The sequence below is a fragment of the Phalacrocorax carbo genome, chromosome 4, assembly GCF_963921805.1.
Source record: "Phalacrocorax carbo chromosome 4, bPhaCar2.1, whole genome shotgun sequence".
Taxonomy (NCBI): domain Eukaryota; kingdom Metazoa; phylum Chordata; class Aves; order Suliformes; family Phalacrocoracidae; genus Phalacrocorax; species Phalacrocorax carbo.
Window position 1 is genome coordinate 81,022,287 of NC_087516.1, and position 16,422 is coordinate 81,038,708.

General features: G+C 39.4%; 1 protein-coding gene across 2 annotated transcripts in view; it reads right to left on the reverse strand.

The window, feature by feature from the left end:
* Positions 1–16,421, reverse strand: part of LARP7 (La ribonucleoprotein 7, transcriptional regulator) — a 28,688-nt gene extending 12,267 nt beyond the window's left edge. The window contains exons 1-8 of one of the 2 annotated variants that reach the window (XM_064450631.1): positions 16,292–16,421; positions 11,449–11,657; positions 9,947–10,047; positions 9,750–9,833; positions 6,382–6,546; positions 5,616–5,724; positions 3,648–4,022; positions 2,486–2,615 (exon numbers count right to left, since the gene is read on the reverse strand). In XM_064450631.1, coding sequence (XP_064306701.1) covers positions 2,486–2,615; positions 3,648–4,022; positions 5,616–5,724; positions 6,382–6,546; positions 9,750–9,833; positions 9,947–10,047; positions 11,449–11,656 — 1,172 coding nt within the window. In that variant the 5' untranslated portion in view covers position 11,657; positions 16,292–16,421. Of the gene's footprint in view, positions 1–2,485; positions 2,616–3,647; positions 4,023–5,615; positions 5,725–6,381; positions 6,547–9,749; positions 9,834–9,946; positions 10,048–11,448; positions 11,658–16,065; positions 16,136–16,291 lie in introns of those variants that run through there. The other variant, XM_064450633.1, reaches the window with a different exon arrangement.
* Position 16,422: the final 1 nt, after the last annotated feature.

The window sequence follows — 16,422 nt, forward strand, 5'->3', positions numbered from 1 at the left end:
GCAACTCCCAAATTCATTTTACATATTCAGAAAACATACAGAACAGCGTGGTAAAGTGTTTTCTACTGGAACTGCACAGAGCATGCACTAAATTCAGAGACAGTGAACTCTGAATTCACTGAATTAGTTCAGTGAACCCGCTCCTGTGTTACTATATTAAGAATCGGTCATTTATTTTCTAGAAAAATCATTGATGGAAAATCAACAACTGGTTAAACTCACCAAAAACCTACTGAGATAAGAACATTCCTCACTATTCAAATGCATTTTGGTTAAAAAATACCACCACATGGAAGCAATTTATATATTTACATACATTTAACATGGAGATGTTTCTGCAAACAGCTAGAGCTTTGCTCCACAGCAACACAATGCCTATAGTGCCACTGTGAGAACGACTCATTGTTACCCTAATCTGTGCTATCAAACAAGCTGATAGAGGATTTTTAAAGAGGAGGATATCTTGTGGTAATGGTTTTAGCTGTTAACATTGACAACTGTATACTTCAAAAAAAGCATCCAGACTCACCCAGGATCATACATTCTCAACAGAGCAAAGACATTAAAATAACAAAAGACCCACGTAATGATTCTTTGAGATAAAAAGGCAACACCATTCCTCAGCAAGGTATGGTATAAATACAAGCTCAAGGAGGTACTTGGTGTTAACTTGACTCGAAGGAAGAGAAGACTGTGGGGAATGAGTCAGGCAAGTATCTGCAATGCTTATGCTCTTTTAAAAGATTTTTTTACCCCTTTTGCTATACTTAACTAAAATTTAAAACTTTTTTTCTGTATTTGATGCAGTAGGCTCAGAATCTCAGTGGAAGAGGACAAGCACCGTTGGTAACTACCAGTGTCTGTGGACCCCTTTTACTTTAACATGGAGGTGCTTTCTGTGATTTCAAAAAAGTAAGTGCTTCCATGTTTTAGTAGAGGTGAATCCTGATCGCAATACTGAAATACCGCACAGGATTTTTTTTTTGGCTACACTTCAGATCCGGGAAAAGGAAAGTGAAGAATTTTGGCTGATGCAGATGAAGGCATGCTTCTCCGACAGGAACTAACTGCATTAGCGTTACCGAACAAGACCATTTTTCAGTGGCCTGTACGTTCAAAAAGTGTGAAACAATTTTGTATTTTAAAGGCATTTTCAAGGACTCCCTTCGCTTTAACATGGAGGTACCTGCTGCCTAAAAAAGTAAGTGCTTCCATGTTTCAGTGGCGGTGGATCCTAATGTTCTTGAACGCGTTTCTAGAAATTGGCTACGGCTCAAAGAAGTCTAATTATACTAATACGTGTATGGTTTATATGACTGCATTATCAGAACTGTTTTAATAATGTTACTATTTAGTCTCCACTTAAGGACCCCCACAACTTAAATGTGGATGTACTTGCTTTGCTCCTGAACAGTAAGTGCTTCCATGTTTTAGTGATGGTGAATCCTTTTTTCTCAACTGAACACACTAAACATATTCCCAAAACTAAAAAGGTGTATTTGCACTGCACAGGTGGCCTCCGTGTTAAACAAAGCACAACTGTGCACCACGGTGCACAAGGTGGCAAGGACCCCCTCTACTTTAACATGGAGGTACTTGCTGGATGCCTAAAAAGTAAGTGCTTCCATGTTTTAGTTGGGGTGACTCCTAAAGAGCCCAGCAGTTGAGAGTCATGAAAATTTTTCTGAAAAAACATACTAACGACTGAGGAACCAGACGTAAATTGGTGCTTTTCAGTTATCTGTTACGGGGAACTATCCTAGGCAGGCTTAAACGTCTGATATTTGAACCTTTTAAGCTACAGGCTAATACTGTTGCTAATATGCAACTCTGTTGTATAAAAATTGGAATTGCACTTTAGCAATGGTGATGGACTGTTAGACATCCAAAGAATTAAACAGACTGAATTAAAATGATTCCAGAAACATTGTGAAAGCTTTGTATATATGAGCCTGTTAAAGCAATAAAAATTCAATAAAGTATGCAAAGCTTGTGACTTTAACACTTAAAGCACTTAAACACAAATATTTAAAAGCAAGGTACCACAAAGCGACAAAAGTAAAGAACAAAATTGGCTACCTAAAAAGCTACCATTAGGCCAAAAGGCCATCATTACTGCCTTTTGCAGTTAAAACTACAACAAAAACGCCCCACCCTAAATGCCGAATTTATTGCCAAGAGACCCAGTGCAGGCTGAGATTAAAAAGCAGTGTATGTAAAACCTATGAATTTGTAAGTAACCTGGGTCCACCCATTCTGTCCATCCTGGTTAATCAAACGGAACAAGCAACTGGCTTTTCTGTTTTTTGGATGCCCAATTACTGAAATTGGGAAGAAAACTTCCCCTTTTTAAGAGGGAGCACCACTACGCGGGGAAAGGAATTATTCCATCAGGCCAGTACTGCTGAGCAACGGAACACACTTCAGTACAACAAATACCCCCCCGCCCCGCCACCATGTACCGTAGGCTCATTTCATAACCTACTTGGAGAGTACTCTGAGCGGAATGACTTCTTCACCCATTTTGTGTCTTTCTTTGTGTTTTTTCTTATGTTTCCTTTTAGATTTTGAAAGGGATGTGTCTTTTTTATCTTTGTCATCTTCTGCAGAAATGTCTACATTAAAAAGTTGAAAAGAAAAATGTTTATAGGTATCATAATACAGCCTGAATGAGTAATTTGCATAAAATGGCACAGTATTTTGTTAAAGAGTTTAATGAACACAATCTGAATGCACGCCCCTTCACAAAAAACACTACCCATTTCTAGTCCACTTTCTCAACTACCCGAGCCTAGACTCTAATCATAGATTCTTGTCAACCCAAATGTGATTTCAATGCAACTTTTAATCCCACCTATTGCTTTTTTTCCTTATCTCATGTAAGAAACCAGAATCATCAGCTTTTTCTTTTGTATTTTAATCTTACTTATCTAAATTCTTATACTGTCACCATTTGCCTAGGCTGTTTAATCCATACTTTACTTCAGTGAAGTTCTATTGATATTAACTTCTTTGTGAACTATTTTACTTCTGATGAGATTTACCTGCTTCAGTGTTGCAAGTTCTTTCCTATTCTCCATGCGGCTTATCTCTTTGGATTGACTCATTACCAGGTTTAATTTTAACTGCAGGGAACACCACATATTCCTAAACTGACCTTGTTATGCCTCCACCATATCAACCATTTTTCACCTACTGACCCAAGCAGAATAACCTTTTACCAGTTAAGTTTTCTGTCTTTCAAGACAGAAATTCAGTGTCTGAATCTTTCACCAGCACTTGAGAGCTCTACTCATTAATCCAAGTAATAAACCTATTAGCCTCCAAAAGTCAGTCCACTAATACATTTATATTACACATATTACACTTGTTACCTTTCTCCTTGCTTTCCAGCCATGTTCTTTGCAATCCCTTTCCTCACTTGCTTGTTACCCTCTAGCATATCGAGAGTCCTATTTACCTTATGCGGCTACAAATACCATTTCAATTGCAAAGAACGTGGTTTAACTCAAGCTTTTCTCCTTGTCTAGGCTTTTCCCTCACTACTAAGCCTACCATTTGTCATCTGTCAGGGATACATCTGCCATTTGATTTCATTCATGCATATAAATCACAAAAATACTAAGAAGAGATGCAACAAACTTTACCATTGGAATCTTTTGGCGCTTCTGTTTTTTCTTCTTTTACAGGATGAACTTCATCCTTTTGAACACTTTTCTTGGCTTTTGGAGTTGATGTCTCACCATCTCCAGAGCTGGTTCTTCTTCTCTTCCCTGGTCTGCTTTCCCAAGGTACCTCTGAGCTTTCTGTTCTGTCCCATTTCCTCTTCTCTCTCTTTGAGGGCTGCCTGTGAGTCTCGCCTCCCTCCATTTCTGAACACTCTGATGAAGTCCGATGTCTTTTTGATTTGGGTACTTGCTCTGTTGTAGTGTTCGTGTTTGATTCCTTTGCTTCTACTGCTGCCTGTACATTGCTCTCTTTCTTGATTTTGGATTTCTTTTTTTTCTTCTTCTTCTTCTCTTCTGTATTAAAAAGACAAGATTTAGAACTGCCAATGGTTAAAAAACTACATTAACTGACCTAAGGAAACAACCACGATGCTGCAGGTCAATATAACCAGGGATGCTAAATGAAACACCTTCTCTACCCCCGAGGAAAGATGCAATACAGCGTCCCAAAATTCTTCCTAGGCATTTTAAGCAGAAGAGAAAAAACGCACAGATAAGACTCTCAGTCTCACGAAGTCAGAAAGACCTCTGGGTCACAAGGGCGGCTTGACTACAGGACTCCTGAAGTATTTACTCTCCTATTAAAAAGAGAAGAGCTAGACTTCTTTGCTTCTCCTTAACAAACGCACATTTTGTTATATCATCCCTTACTTGTCTTTGAGAAAGAGATACCTTCCTCCTTCCAGGCCAAAAATAAAGAAAGAAATTAAGACTGCCGATTTGCACTCTGAGAATAAAAGGAGATGCTCAGCCCAATGAATACACCACCCTATTTATGTAGTAAACAACTATTTGCCTACTAAATTAAAGAATGTTAACCAATCTGAAAAAAACCCATCATTTTACCTTCAATACTCTCTACTTGTTTCCAAGTTAGAATTGGCCAGATGCAGTATGAAGCAGTGCAGAGTATCTTAAGTGGGTTTAAAGCATGGTTTGAAAAAGCATGTTTTTCCTTGAACTTTTTTCATCCTAATAGTTACTGGTATAACAAAGAATTAGTAATAATACTGAGGAATATAACATATGATTCATCATTATGCTTATGAAAAAGATGGGAAGATGTCTGAAGTTTGGAAAATTGTATTACATCATCAGAAACAAGGAAAAGTGTTTTAGGGATCAAAGGTGTAACATAGTCTTGTGTAAATTATAGTAAATTATAGTAGATTTTATTTATTGGAAACATGCTCTATCGTGAATTTAGGGTTCTTTTCTCGGCAATATCCTCCAGGTTTTTACAAATAATTATGGATCATGTAAAGTAGAATTGTAAATATGCTGTAAAAAGTTCTTTCTGCTCTAGACTGCCCTGCTCAAATACTAAGAGTTCCAAAGAGGAAGAAAGGCAAAAATCCAGTTTTCATAGCACTCTCACAGAAAATTTCAGCAGGGGGAAGAATACCACAAGGTCTGCTCTGACATATGTCAGGTGATCACAGACTCATCTGAACAGCACTAACATTGAAGTATAATTTTGCTCTTAAGTCTGTATCTTTCCCTTCAATACCAAATATTTTGAAAACAATCTGTGTCAAACTTGTCTTTTGCTAGTGCTAAATGCTTCAATAAGGAGGTATTGTACAGTGTGAAAGCTGCTCTGCCAGCCTCACAATGACTAACGGTGGTAGCTGGCAACAAATGAAAAAAGAAATTAAGTTCTTCATCAAGCAGGAAAATAAAAAGGCAGAAATTGACTGTATTTTCGTTTTACACTTTCATTCTTAAGCCTACATTGACCAAACAGCAACATGCACTTTTATTTTTATAAAGTCTTGAAGACACGCGAGATAAGACTGCAGTAACACAGCAGTTCAAAATTCTCTCTTCAGAAGTTGAGGCACAGAACAGTTTGTTTGTTGCTCCCAATAACTCGATAACGCTTACCTACTACACTGCTGTTACTTGTATTCAGTGCAGGAACAGGCTTATTCTTTACTGTTTTGGGGAAAATCCCAGGCTTCCGTGGTGCTTCTTCTGGCGGATTATTCAAAAACTTAAAAGAAAAAAAAAAATCCACAAACCATTACTAAAACTCCTATTTTCTTTGTTAAAAGCAGCAGTCCTATAGTCATTCAATAAAGATGTAGTCCCTCACAACTCGAGAGGTATGTGGTGTGGTGGGTTTTGTGGTTTGGTTTGTTTTGGGTTTTTTTTTGGGTGGGGTTGCTTTTTTAGGTGCAGAGCTTGCTTGATTTCACATTATTGGTGGGATATCTTTATCCATCTCTTACCATTACGATATTGAAACAGACACGTTCCTAAAATTTAAAAACCACATTTAAATACAGAAAATTAAGTATGACCATGCTCGTCCAATGACATTTAATAGCCCTTGTGCTGTTACACAGAGATCTCCATTTCCGTGAAAGATGCCAAGAGGGGCCAACCAAATTATTCCAAAAAATAACCCCACTATGCTTTTACTAAGTCTCCAGGTTATTAACAGTAACACTTTTAATGACTCATGAAATTGATTGGAGGTCTGGGGGTAGGAGGCAGGAACGTAACTCCTGCTAAATAAGGTTTTAAAATAATGATATTTTAGGAATTCCTCTAAGATTCAATAAGTGACCTAGCAAGGATGACACCATCCATACCACAAAGTGACAATCAGGAGGAACGTTAACAGACCAGAGGCACCATTACTCACCTCGATAGCTTTCTCCGCTTGCTCTTTCGTTTCAAATTCAACAAAAGCAAATCCCTTTGGATCGCCACTAGTTTTATAGCGGGGTATACTGACGTAAACTACATTACCACACTTCCCAAACACCCGCTCAATCCAACTGTGGTTGACATTTTTGGGAAGCAGCTCCTATAATAAAGAAAGTAAGAAATGACATTTTCTCACTACTGTATTACCATTGTATCAGACGGTTTACTACATCTTCTAATTAAAAAGTTGTCACAACAAATTATGTTTAAGTTTGATGTGACAACATTAAGAAGCTTTTTATTTCATTAAGTATTGTTGGTCGAGAAGCCACAGTATTCAGGTATGGATCTCTAATCATTCACATACCTATAACAAATACATTATATATTTAATTTAGGTGTTTTATCTTCTTCCTGTGGACAGACGCCAAGACCTCACCTGCAGCTGCATCTCTGCAATGTGAAATAGCTTTGTAAATCTAAGACCTTTGAGCAAATATAATTTTGCATTGTCTCAAACTATACACTGCAAAGCACAAGGTTTTGGTTTTTTTTAAATTGTTGGTAATCCAGGTATCACAGAAAGAATTCTTGTAGGTCTGATAAATTCCTGCCGGTAACTGACATTTTAAAGCTTAGCGGTTAGCACTTACAGCCTACCGTACACAATTGCAGCAGAAACTTTTAGCCAGCTCCTTAATATAGAAACACACTTGAGTAGCTTGCAGACATCACATCTTGGTTCCTAAACATTTCCCTTCACCAGTCAAAGACAAATCCTGTAGTATCAATTTCTAAACAGACTCAACTGAACACTTTAAAACCCTGTTCTCAGATTCAAGCCTAAACAACAATGGAGTCAGCAATACTTTTTTTTTCGTGGCACATTACAGCATTAAAAGGTTTTCCTTGTAGGAAAACATTATTTATCACATTTGGGGAGAAAACTATTTTTGCACGAACTCTCCCTTTGAGAAAAACGTTTCATTGTGGTTTGGTATGAAGTTGTAAATCCACTTACTTGAAGCTTTACAAATATTGTTGGATGAGTAAGAAATAACAGCGTACGCCAAAGTATAGTTTATGTTAAAGCATATTAAAAAATTCACTAACCATAAAATTACTTCAGAGAAGTTTAATGAAAACTTCACCTAAATTAAATGAGATTGTAAAAAATATAAAATAATGAAGTTACTATTCCGTAAAGAAACACACCTTTAAGTCTCAATTCTTAGTTCAGAAATGAAGCTTTGACTTCCTACATAAATTCAGAAAACATACTACAGTTGGAGACAATCCTTCACAGCGGAGGCTGTAACTGTAACCTTTGTATTAATCCAACTGTTATGGTTTAATTATTTTGATTATTCAAATTATCAAGTTGAATAGAATTCAAATATTTGATTATTTCAATTGAAATAAATTGATTTGATTGATGAACAAAAAGGATTAATATATCGATTAAAAATTAATTGATTAAACCATCGAATGTATGGATCCAATCTATAGAAATCTTTCACCTACTCCAGAATGGCACAAAATTTATCAACACTTTGACTACTTTTGCTCCCCCCCGCCCCATCACAATGTACCAGTCATTTAACCATGCTTAGCATTGCTTTAATTGCTGTGTAAAGGGCAGATACCTCATACACTCGTCTTTAAAAAGGAAGACACCCCACCCTTTTTGGTAGCAGTAAGAAAAGATAATGTGTTGCTCCATATTCTCTAAGCAAAATCTCTATGAATTCAGTAACTTACAAAACACACCAGTTAGCTTTTTTCGTCTTACAAAAAAGCTTAACATTAAAAACCATTTAGCTTTGTATTTAAGCTATGTATAGATTATGTAGCTCATGAAATTTGGAACATCTTTTCCAAAAATGATACTAGCTACCTGAGAAGTTCTAAGGAGTCCTTGTAGTGATGTTAGGGAAATACCATGATAGGCACATCATACTTAAAAACCAAAATAACCTTTTCTGGGCTTTTGTTAAAGAACACAAGGATCGGGGTAATCAGCTTCTCCTTATCTGGATGGGCTGGCATTTTGGGCACAGTTACTATGCATCTTTGTCACAGAAAGCTGGTGCCTGCTTGGAATTACTAATTCCGCTGCTAACAGCTGCAGGTACATACCTAACCTGACATTAGCCATGAAGAGCGTTCTTTAGAGACAAAGGGAATTCCACCCTGGCTTCAATTCTATTTAAAAAAACAGCACAGGATTTTAAATAAGTGACAGTTCAACCATCAGATCTCTTTCCATGCTACCACTTCAGCAGATAAACGATACCATAATAGCTGTTCCACTCTGACACATCTGAAATATCATGTTGAGATGCAGAGTTTTTCCAGCAGCAGAAGCTATTTTCATTTCAATCAATGAATCATTTCAGTATCAAGGTAGCCACAGAATAGTGTGCTATTAGGAGGATTTTTTTTTTTAAAAAAAAGCCCTCTAACCTTAAGACTAGCTCATTTAGGTGCCTTCTGCCCTTAAAAGAGGCACTCACCTCTGATTTTGTAAACAGATTGTACTTTATAAAGTACCTCTGATTATCTTGCAAACTCAGCCAGTTCCTGTTTGATAAAACTAATAAAGTTATTGTTCTAAAGCTTTGACTACATTAATATAATTTGTAAATATTTCTTGGTACCGGCATTGCTCCTCTAATGGCAATAACTAGAGAAGCCCAGTGAAAGCAAAAATGGCTAAATGAAAGCGCACCTTTTCTTACTGGCAGGTGAAGCAGCTCTTTGCTCCGCATTTAAAGTGATTTAAGCTGGTACAAGAAAGCAGCGTACCAAACTAATCCCTTTCTTGCCACGTTCATTGCCAGCACTCACCTGCCTTCACTTAATTTACTTCCCTTACATACACTGCACAAGCAACAACATCCAGCCACCTGCCCACTGTGTTAACAAGAATTTTGATGCACAGACCCATTTATGGTTCAAAAATTATCTCCCGCATTAAACATGTACATTGACCCCACTCTATATGCCTCAGCATTATTCGTTCAGTACATCTAAATGTACTTCCCTCCCTCACACAGTCCTTTTCTTTTGGAGGAAAAAAAGACAATCGAACTCTATCAGCTTTTATACTTTATGTAATGCTTCTTACACTAAATCCACGATGTTCTCAACAAAAATCTGCCTTCTAATTCTGGTAAAACTACGTGGCTGCTTTATGTTGGGTTTTTTGCCCTTAATACAGCAAATAATATTATGCAATTAGATTGTCACAGACAACACACACCAGGTTTTACACTCAAAAAATTAACAGCAAGAAAGTTTAGGAGTCTTCACAGTTAAGCGCTCTGCCACACAAAGCACATACAACAAGAACAACCTTACCACATAGACTGTACGACTATCCACATCCTTTGGTTGCTCACCCAGTGGCTGACGTCTTCTGATCCTAGTTCCTTCTAAATCCAACTAAAAGTAACGAGAAATGAACAAGCGTTTTCCGTAAGATTATTGCCTACCTCAGTACCACTATCATCATTTTTCCAGCATCAGCAAATACAAAAGAGTGAAATATTTAATACCTCTACAACGGATGAACTTTTAACTGCTCGAGCTATCAATTTTCCATCGGTAGTCAGTTTTTTCATTTTGTTGAAAGAAACAAGAAGTGATATGTCAACATCTAGGGATAAAAAAAGAATGATGAGAACAGGGTAATCCAGAAAGCACTAGTTATTCGTTCTACTCCGACGTTAAGGCACCACTGGTATTTTCGTACAACAATCCGCAAGTCCCTAAGTGCGACATGTAACCACGCTGCTGAGGATTTACAGAAAAATTTTGCCATCAAGTTTCAAGCCAACCTATATTTAATTTTCTTTTGTGCTAACCTTTATCAGAGGAATGTTGTTCTTTTACTTCCCCACTGATAACTATTGTCTTTGAAAAGAAAAGGAAGAAACCCCCCCTTTCTGATGTAGTTTTACAATACAAAACAATTTGCATTGAAAACATGCCTCTCCTTCAAGTACTCCATTAAGCTTTAACCCAGTCTTCCCGGGACAAAGGAGCCCCTGCTTGCACTTCAGTTGCAATGAGTCATGCTGCTAAAACCTTGACAGAAAATTATGTAGTATTAGTTTTAATAAATAAGTTTGAGACATCCAAGCTCTAATATCTCCAGTAAATGTAGGGTAAATTTCATTTCTCTAAAGGCCCTTTTTTAAAAACTGGCTTGAAGTTCATGGACTACACCAAGCAGTTAGAAAGCTACACTTTTCACACAGTGCAACTGGACTAATCATTTACACTTCAAATAAATATGGACTCCTTAAGAAAACAATAATACTATGCTTCAGGAAACTGCTTTTTTTTTTTGTTTGTTTTAATGGAAAAGGACCATGTTTCACAGGCATATCGCACTTCTAGTCCATCTGGCATAACACAGTTAATTGACCAATTATACTGATAGACTGTATTTACCAAAGCAAAAGCCTTGCAGTCACTGCAGCTAATGGGGGAATCAACTTCTTCAGAAACTGACAGTTTCAAAACCAAGCTCAATTTCCTACTCTGCAATCTAATCAAGCATGTCAAAAGTTGTCTAAAGGAAAAAGACTGACCTACAGGGAAATAAACAATTTCTCACATACCAAATTTGTGCAGAAAACACGGAAAAAAAGTTTCTATATCTAACCGCAAATCCAGGTGACGTATCTACCCTACAAATCAAATCCCATACCTTCAAGAGCAAAAATGCCCCTTGTTTGTTTGCTTATTCTTAAAATAATACAACGTTAAAAAAGAAAATCAGCTCTCCCAAACAGTCATTTCTACCCTGGCAGATGCCTCTAACTCATGGATGGCAGTAAAAGAAAAGAAAAAACCACATACAATTTCTAAAAACCAGTACCAAGCTCTACCTCCTAAGCTGCTAATGCTAATGCTGGTTTCCAGCATGAAACTACTGTCTTCCCCAGAAGCAGACACATACCTCAAAATGACTTTTAACTGTCACCAGCAATACAGTGAAGGAGAAGGTTAGACATATGTGTTTACTGGAATATACTGAATATAAACTTACACCCATCTCTGGACTTTTCTATTTGTTCTCGGAGAAATCTGTCTTTGTGGAGATTAACATCGCCAAACCAGAAATCCACTTGTTTCGCTATATCTGCCAGCACCTGTTTAACCCTTGACCTCTTCTTTTTCTCTCTCTCCTTTTTCTGTTCAGTGCTTTCTTCTTCCATGGCTTTGTCTCTTGCAGTTTCAGTCTCCATTCCTGTCATTCTGTCAAGTGAAAGTTAAATATTACCTTTGAGAAAAATAAAAATTTTCTTATTAAAAGGAGTAAACATTCTTGTATTATCTTATATTAAAAACTTCAGGTGTCCCCTGTGAGTCTACGTGCTATTCAATATTTGTGGCATAGAAAAAAACAAAGCATACAGAAGATGAGGGAAATCCAGCACACAATAACAGTGAGGTGAAGACTACACTGGTACTCATGTCTCGTGGCACCTAGTACTGCCCTTTACCCTGGAGGTAAGCTGGTACTAAAACTGCAGGCTTTTCGTTTAAAATTTTTACTACTGTGTCAAGCCAGAATGCCTTGTGAACAGTCTGCCCTCCCCATTAGATTTCTAACCGTAGCAGTCAAGGGCTTCACAGTTCCAATTGCTTTTGCGAGGAATCAGATAAGCAGTGCTATTAAAAAAAAATAATTTAAAAAATTAATTCTTTCAAGCACTTGTGCAGGTCACAAAGTCTGTTTTAATAATACATAACTTCTCTGTTACTGGAAAACCAATCTACTCGCTAAACAGAGCCCACAAAAACTAAATCTAAAAAGCAGAAAATTTGTCTCCCAGTAAAGACATTTTCTTAGATTTGAAAACAGAAAAATAATCTGTTCTCCACTCCCTGTATCTTCCAGTACCCATCATTAGAAAGAACACACAAAAACCCCAGAGCACTACACACTTCAGAAAATACCCTTTTATGCAGAAGGCAAAGCAGGGGAGAAAAAAAAAATAAAGCTAGATTATATAGAAGACTTCTGAAAAGGCTGGCCAAAGGATCCTGCTCAGCAGGTTCGACATACCATAAATGCAGTGGTTGCAAACAGGTGACATAAACACACATAGAGCACCTGAAGAGCTCGCTGCAGAAGTTTATGGTATGACCTCCAAATGAGAAGGTTTTGAATAGATCGTTATGAATAAATACAACATAAAGACATACTTAGGTATCCAGTTGATATTCATGGCAGGCCAGGTAATAGTAAAGTTTGTTTTAAAAAATTTTCTTTTTTACTACAAAAATTCAAACCACTCACTCTGTTAATCGCCAAAGCCCTACCAAAGGGCAGTAATTCAAAATCTGCCAATCCCACCTTTGAATATTTCTAACACATTCTTACTTGCAAGTCTGTGTGGCAATCACAAGGTGCTACACTTGGACATCTTTCCTTTCTTTGGTTAGGGCTCTTTCATCAACCGTCACCGATTTTTATGGCAAATCAAGCCTGTCAGAACATGAGAATCGGGCCCCTAGAAATCAGGGACTAACTAGGGGGAAGTGACTTGTTTTGTAGTTTTCAAGATTAATCTGTACATTCCTTTTTAATGCATCAATTAATCTTTTTTGTTCACATTTCAATTTGCCATAGCTAGTCAGTCCCCCTTGAAAACTGCCAGTCACCCCAGTACTTCATTTTACATGAGCAGAACAAAGCAACACTGCCAAAAGCAGACAGCTTCTTGAAAATGAAATTAACACAAAAATTAAAGCAATTAATGTAGCAATCACCACATGAAAGACTTCTCAACTCTCTGCCAAGGCAACATAGAAGGAAACATGAGTACAGTCATCGGAGAGAAAGCCCACCTCTACAACAGGATGACAAAAATGGAAATGGTCTTCAAATTATTGTGCAAATCAGGCTTCCTTAGCCGGATATCAGTTTCTCCCCCTGCTGTGAGCTGACCACTCAAGATAGTGAAAGGTCAACGGTTACCTTGAAAAGATAAGCCAGGTAGAACTCCCACCTCAAGCAGAAGTTCAAGCTCCATTCAAGGCCTTCAGCAAGGTATTTATATTAATAATCAGCAGAACAATACACTACTTAGCTGAGGGCTACAGTGAGTTGCACCATTAAAGGTAAAACATCAATATGGGATACTTTTAGTGGCTGAACAGTATTAAATGACCACACTGACGTTCAACAAATGTGGCTTATGGACAGCAAAGCTTTATTTTAAGAAGCTGTTGAAGTGTTGCACACATTTTGAGTCACTCAGCCTTGGGACTTCCTTCCCAGGAGACAGGTTCTCGTTCAAGCTTAAAGAAAAACAGCTGCAAGCTGTACTCTGGGCTTACCCCTCCACCCCTCACTTTGTGCTACTTGCTTTAGAAATGAAGCTTAGAGATTACTCTGGAGAAGCTTGGAAATGCAGAGTCAGAGCAAACATCAGCTGTGTATCTATAATTAGAACCTGTATGCAATCTTACATTTACTAGTGAAATACTCATACCTGAGACAACACTAGATTAAAACTCGGGATTTAAGAAAATACTGTTTTTAAGTAAGCATGTCAATAACTTATAGCACTCGCTTCTTTTTTTTTTTCCCCCTGGTGTTCCGTTATTCACAATTACTCTTGCAAACCCCAACTCATCAATGAAAGCTGCAATGCCAAGGTCTCAGAGAGTCTGTATTTTTGACGTGTTAGCTCTTATGCTGCCAGCCGCACAACTGCAAGCACAACTCTGGTAAACAATTAAAATCAGAAGAAAGCGAAAGCAGGGTCAAAACATCACTCTGTTAAAGCAAAACAGCTGCCATCTCTTAGCTTTCCTCAAATGAAATAAAATCACAATGCCTCTATGTTTGAGAGTGAAATCAGGAAAAGGAGGGACCATTAAGGAAGGGGAGGGAACTCTAAGAGAGCAAAGATAACATAAATCAAAATAATACAGGCCCACACAAATCTACAGGAACTTATCTATGCTCTTTAAAAGGCAAACATGAAACATGTTGGTGCTACCCCGTATGCAGCCAGGTTCTAAACACAAATTCTCTTGTTAAAAACATCTAGAAAAACATAATAAATTTTAACTGTAATCCAGGGCCTGGAAGAAGCAGAACTTCCAGTTATAAAATATCCTTTATTCTTTTATATTAAAGCATTGATGAAAATGCTTGCTTGCTTTGGGCATTTTAAAGAGCAAAATGGGGCAAGGGGCAGGGGGAGCAGAGGGAGAGAATCATTCAAAATACTTTTTACACTGTGACAACGTGTCCATATAGTCAGTGACAACACTTCCTGTTCTGGACATTTACTCCAAAATAAATGCAGGTATTCCGCAAACCTGAAACTACTTTCAAAGATGCACTGTGGAATCCACCTTGGGTGTTCTTACTGTAATGCACACACAGGCAGAGCTGCCTGCAGGAGTTACGTTTTTATCCTGCCTTGTAACTTCACTCTAGGGAAAGCAAGCTAAGAAAGGACAGCAGTTAACACACCGGGACCCGCATACTTTTCTTAACCTAAAAACAGAGAAACTTCTGCTTTTTCCCCATTTTAAGCAATGAAACCAACACACCATTTTAAAGCTACATTTAAGGCATTCGAGAGATGTCACAAAACCAGTGTGGTCACAAACAGAAAAGGCTTTGCTTCCACAGGACAGTGACGGGTGTTAAGGCTGTTTCCAGACAGAGGTGGACCACACTCTGTCAGTCCTGCCGTGGTTACCCTCTCCACTGTCATCATGAGAAGTGGAATGTGGGGTTTTAATAAAATGCAGGTTTGCAGCACAAAGCTATGATTAGATTGATTCAGTTACATGAACCAGCAGGGCAGCCCAACTCTCCTGTCTTTCTTGCTACACAGTTCTCCCTGGGGGTAGCTCAACCTCTGGTTCAACTCTGTGACCTGAGAACTAAGTTGCTATTTTCTGGTCCTTCCCTGCTGGATAAGTGGGATAAACCAACTCATTAAGGAGCTAAATAAGCAGCAGAGCTAATGAAGGAAAATAACAGCAATACCGACCTGGGAACAGGAAAGAGGTGGGTGCTACATTCTGCTACCCTATTAGCAGCTGCAGACAGACTGGCGCAGAAGCACTGCATAACTATAGAACCTCAGCTTCTTTACCCTTCAAACAAGGGGAAACGTGCAACGTGATTTTCCTAGCCCTGACTTCATCTTTGCCAGCGTAACAACTGGCTAAATCCTGGTTCCTGAGAAGGCCAACTGCCATACTTTACAAGTACTGACCACCGCAGATTTCAGCACTGCTGCTGTGATCGCTCATGGACCTTGTATACATTAAAAAAAAAAGTAAAGCAAGGCCAAAGTCAGTCGCTCCCCATGTGTGTCCCCACCCCAACAGGGGACCCTTCCCTCCAACGCGAGGTGTCAAGCCTTGACCACGCGTGACGGCACCCCAGCCAACACTAGGGCTTGTGCTCCACCTGAAGGTAAAGCCAGCAGCCGGGCTCCAAGGGCTGCGGCGGCGGCAGAGCCCCGGGAAAAACGCTGAGGGACGGGGGCGGTGGGAAAGCCTCAGGAAGGCGCCATACAGGTCGGGAGAAGCGGGCACCGGGAGGCAAGGACACCCAGGAGCCGGGCGCTACGGGGGGACACGAGAGGACCAGGACAGGGGTAAACGACACGAGTGGCGATACCGGTGGGGCGACACGAAGGGGAGCGACGCTGCCGTGACAGGACAGTTCCCGCCTGAGGGGCCCGGCACGCGCAAACCCCCCTCAGCCCAACGGACGCACGAGCCGCGCACGGCGCATGCGCACGGCGGCGGCAACGGGGCCACATACACACAGCAGCGCCCCCTGCCGCCCCCGCCGCCGCCACCACCACCCCCGCCGCCGCCGCCGCCGGCCGCACACCACTGACCTGCCGCCGCGCCCGCACCCGCTCGCGAGGCGACGTCACCGCCGGGATACAGGGCCCTGCCCCCTACCACCTCCTCCGTCTCCACCACCACCACCCCGTTGTCGTTGTTCCCGTCAGTCCCGGCGCGACGC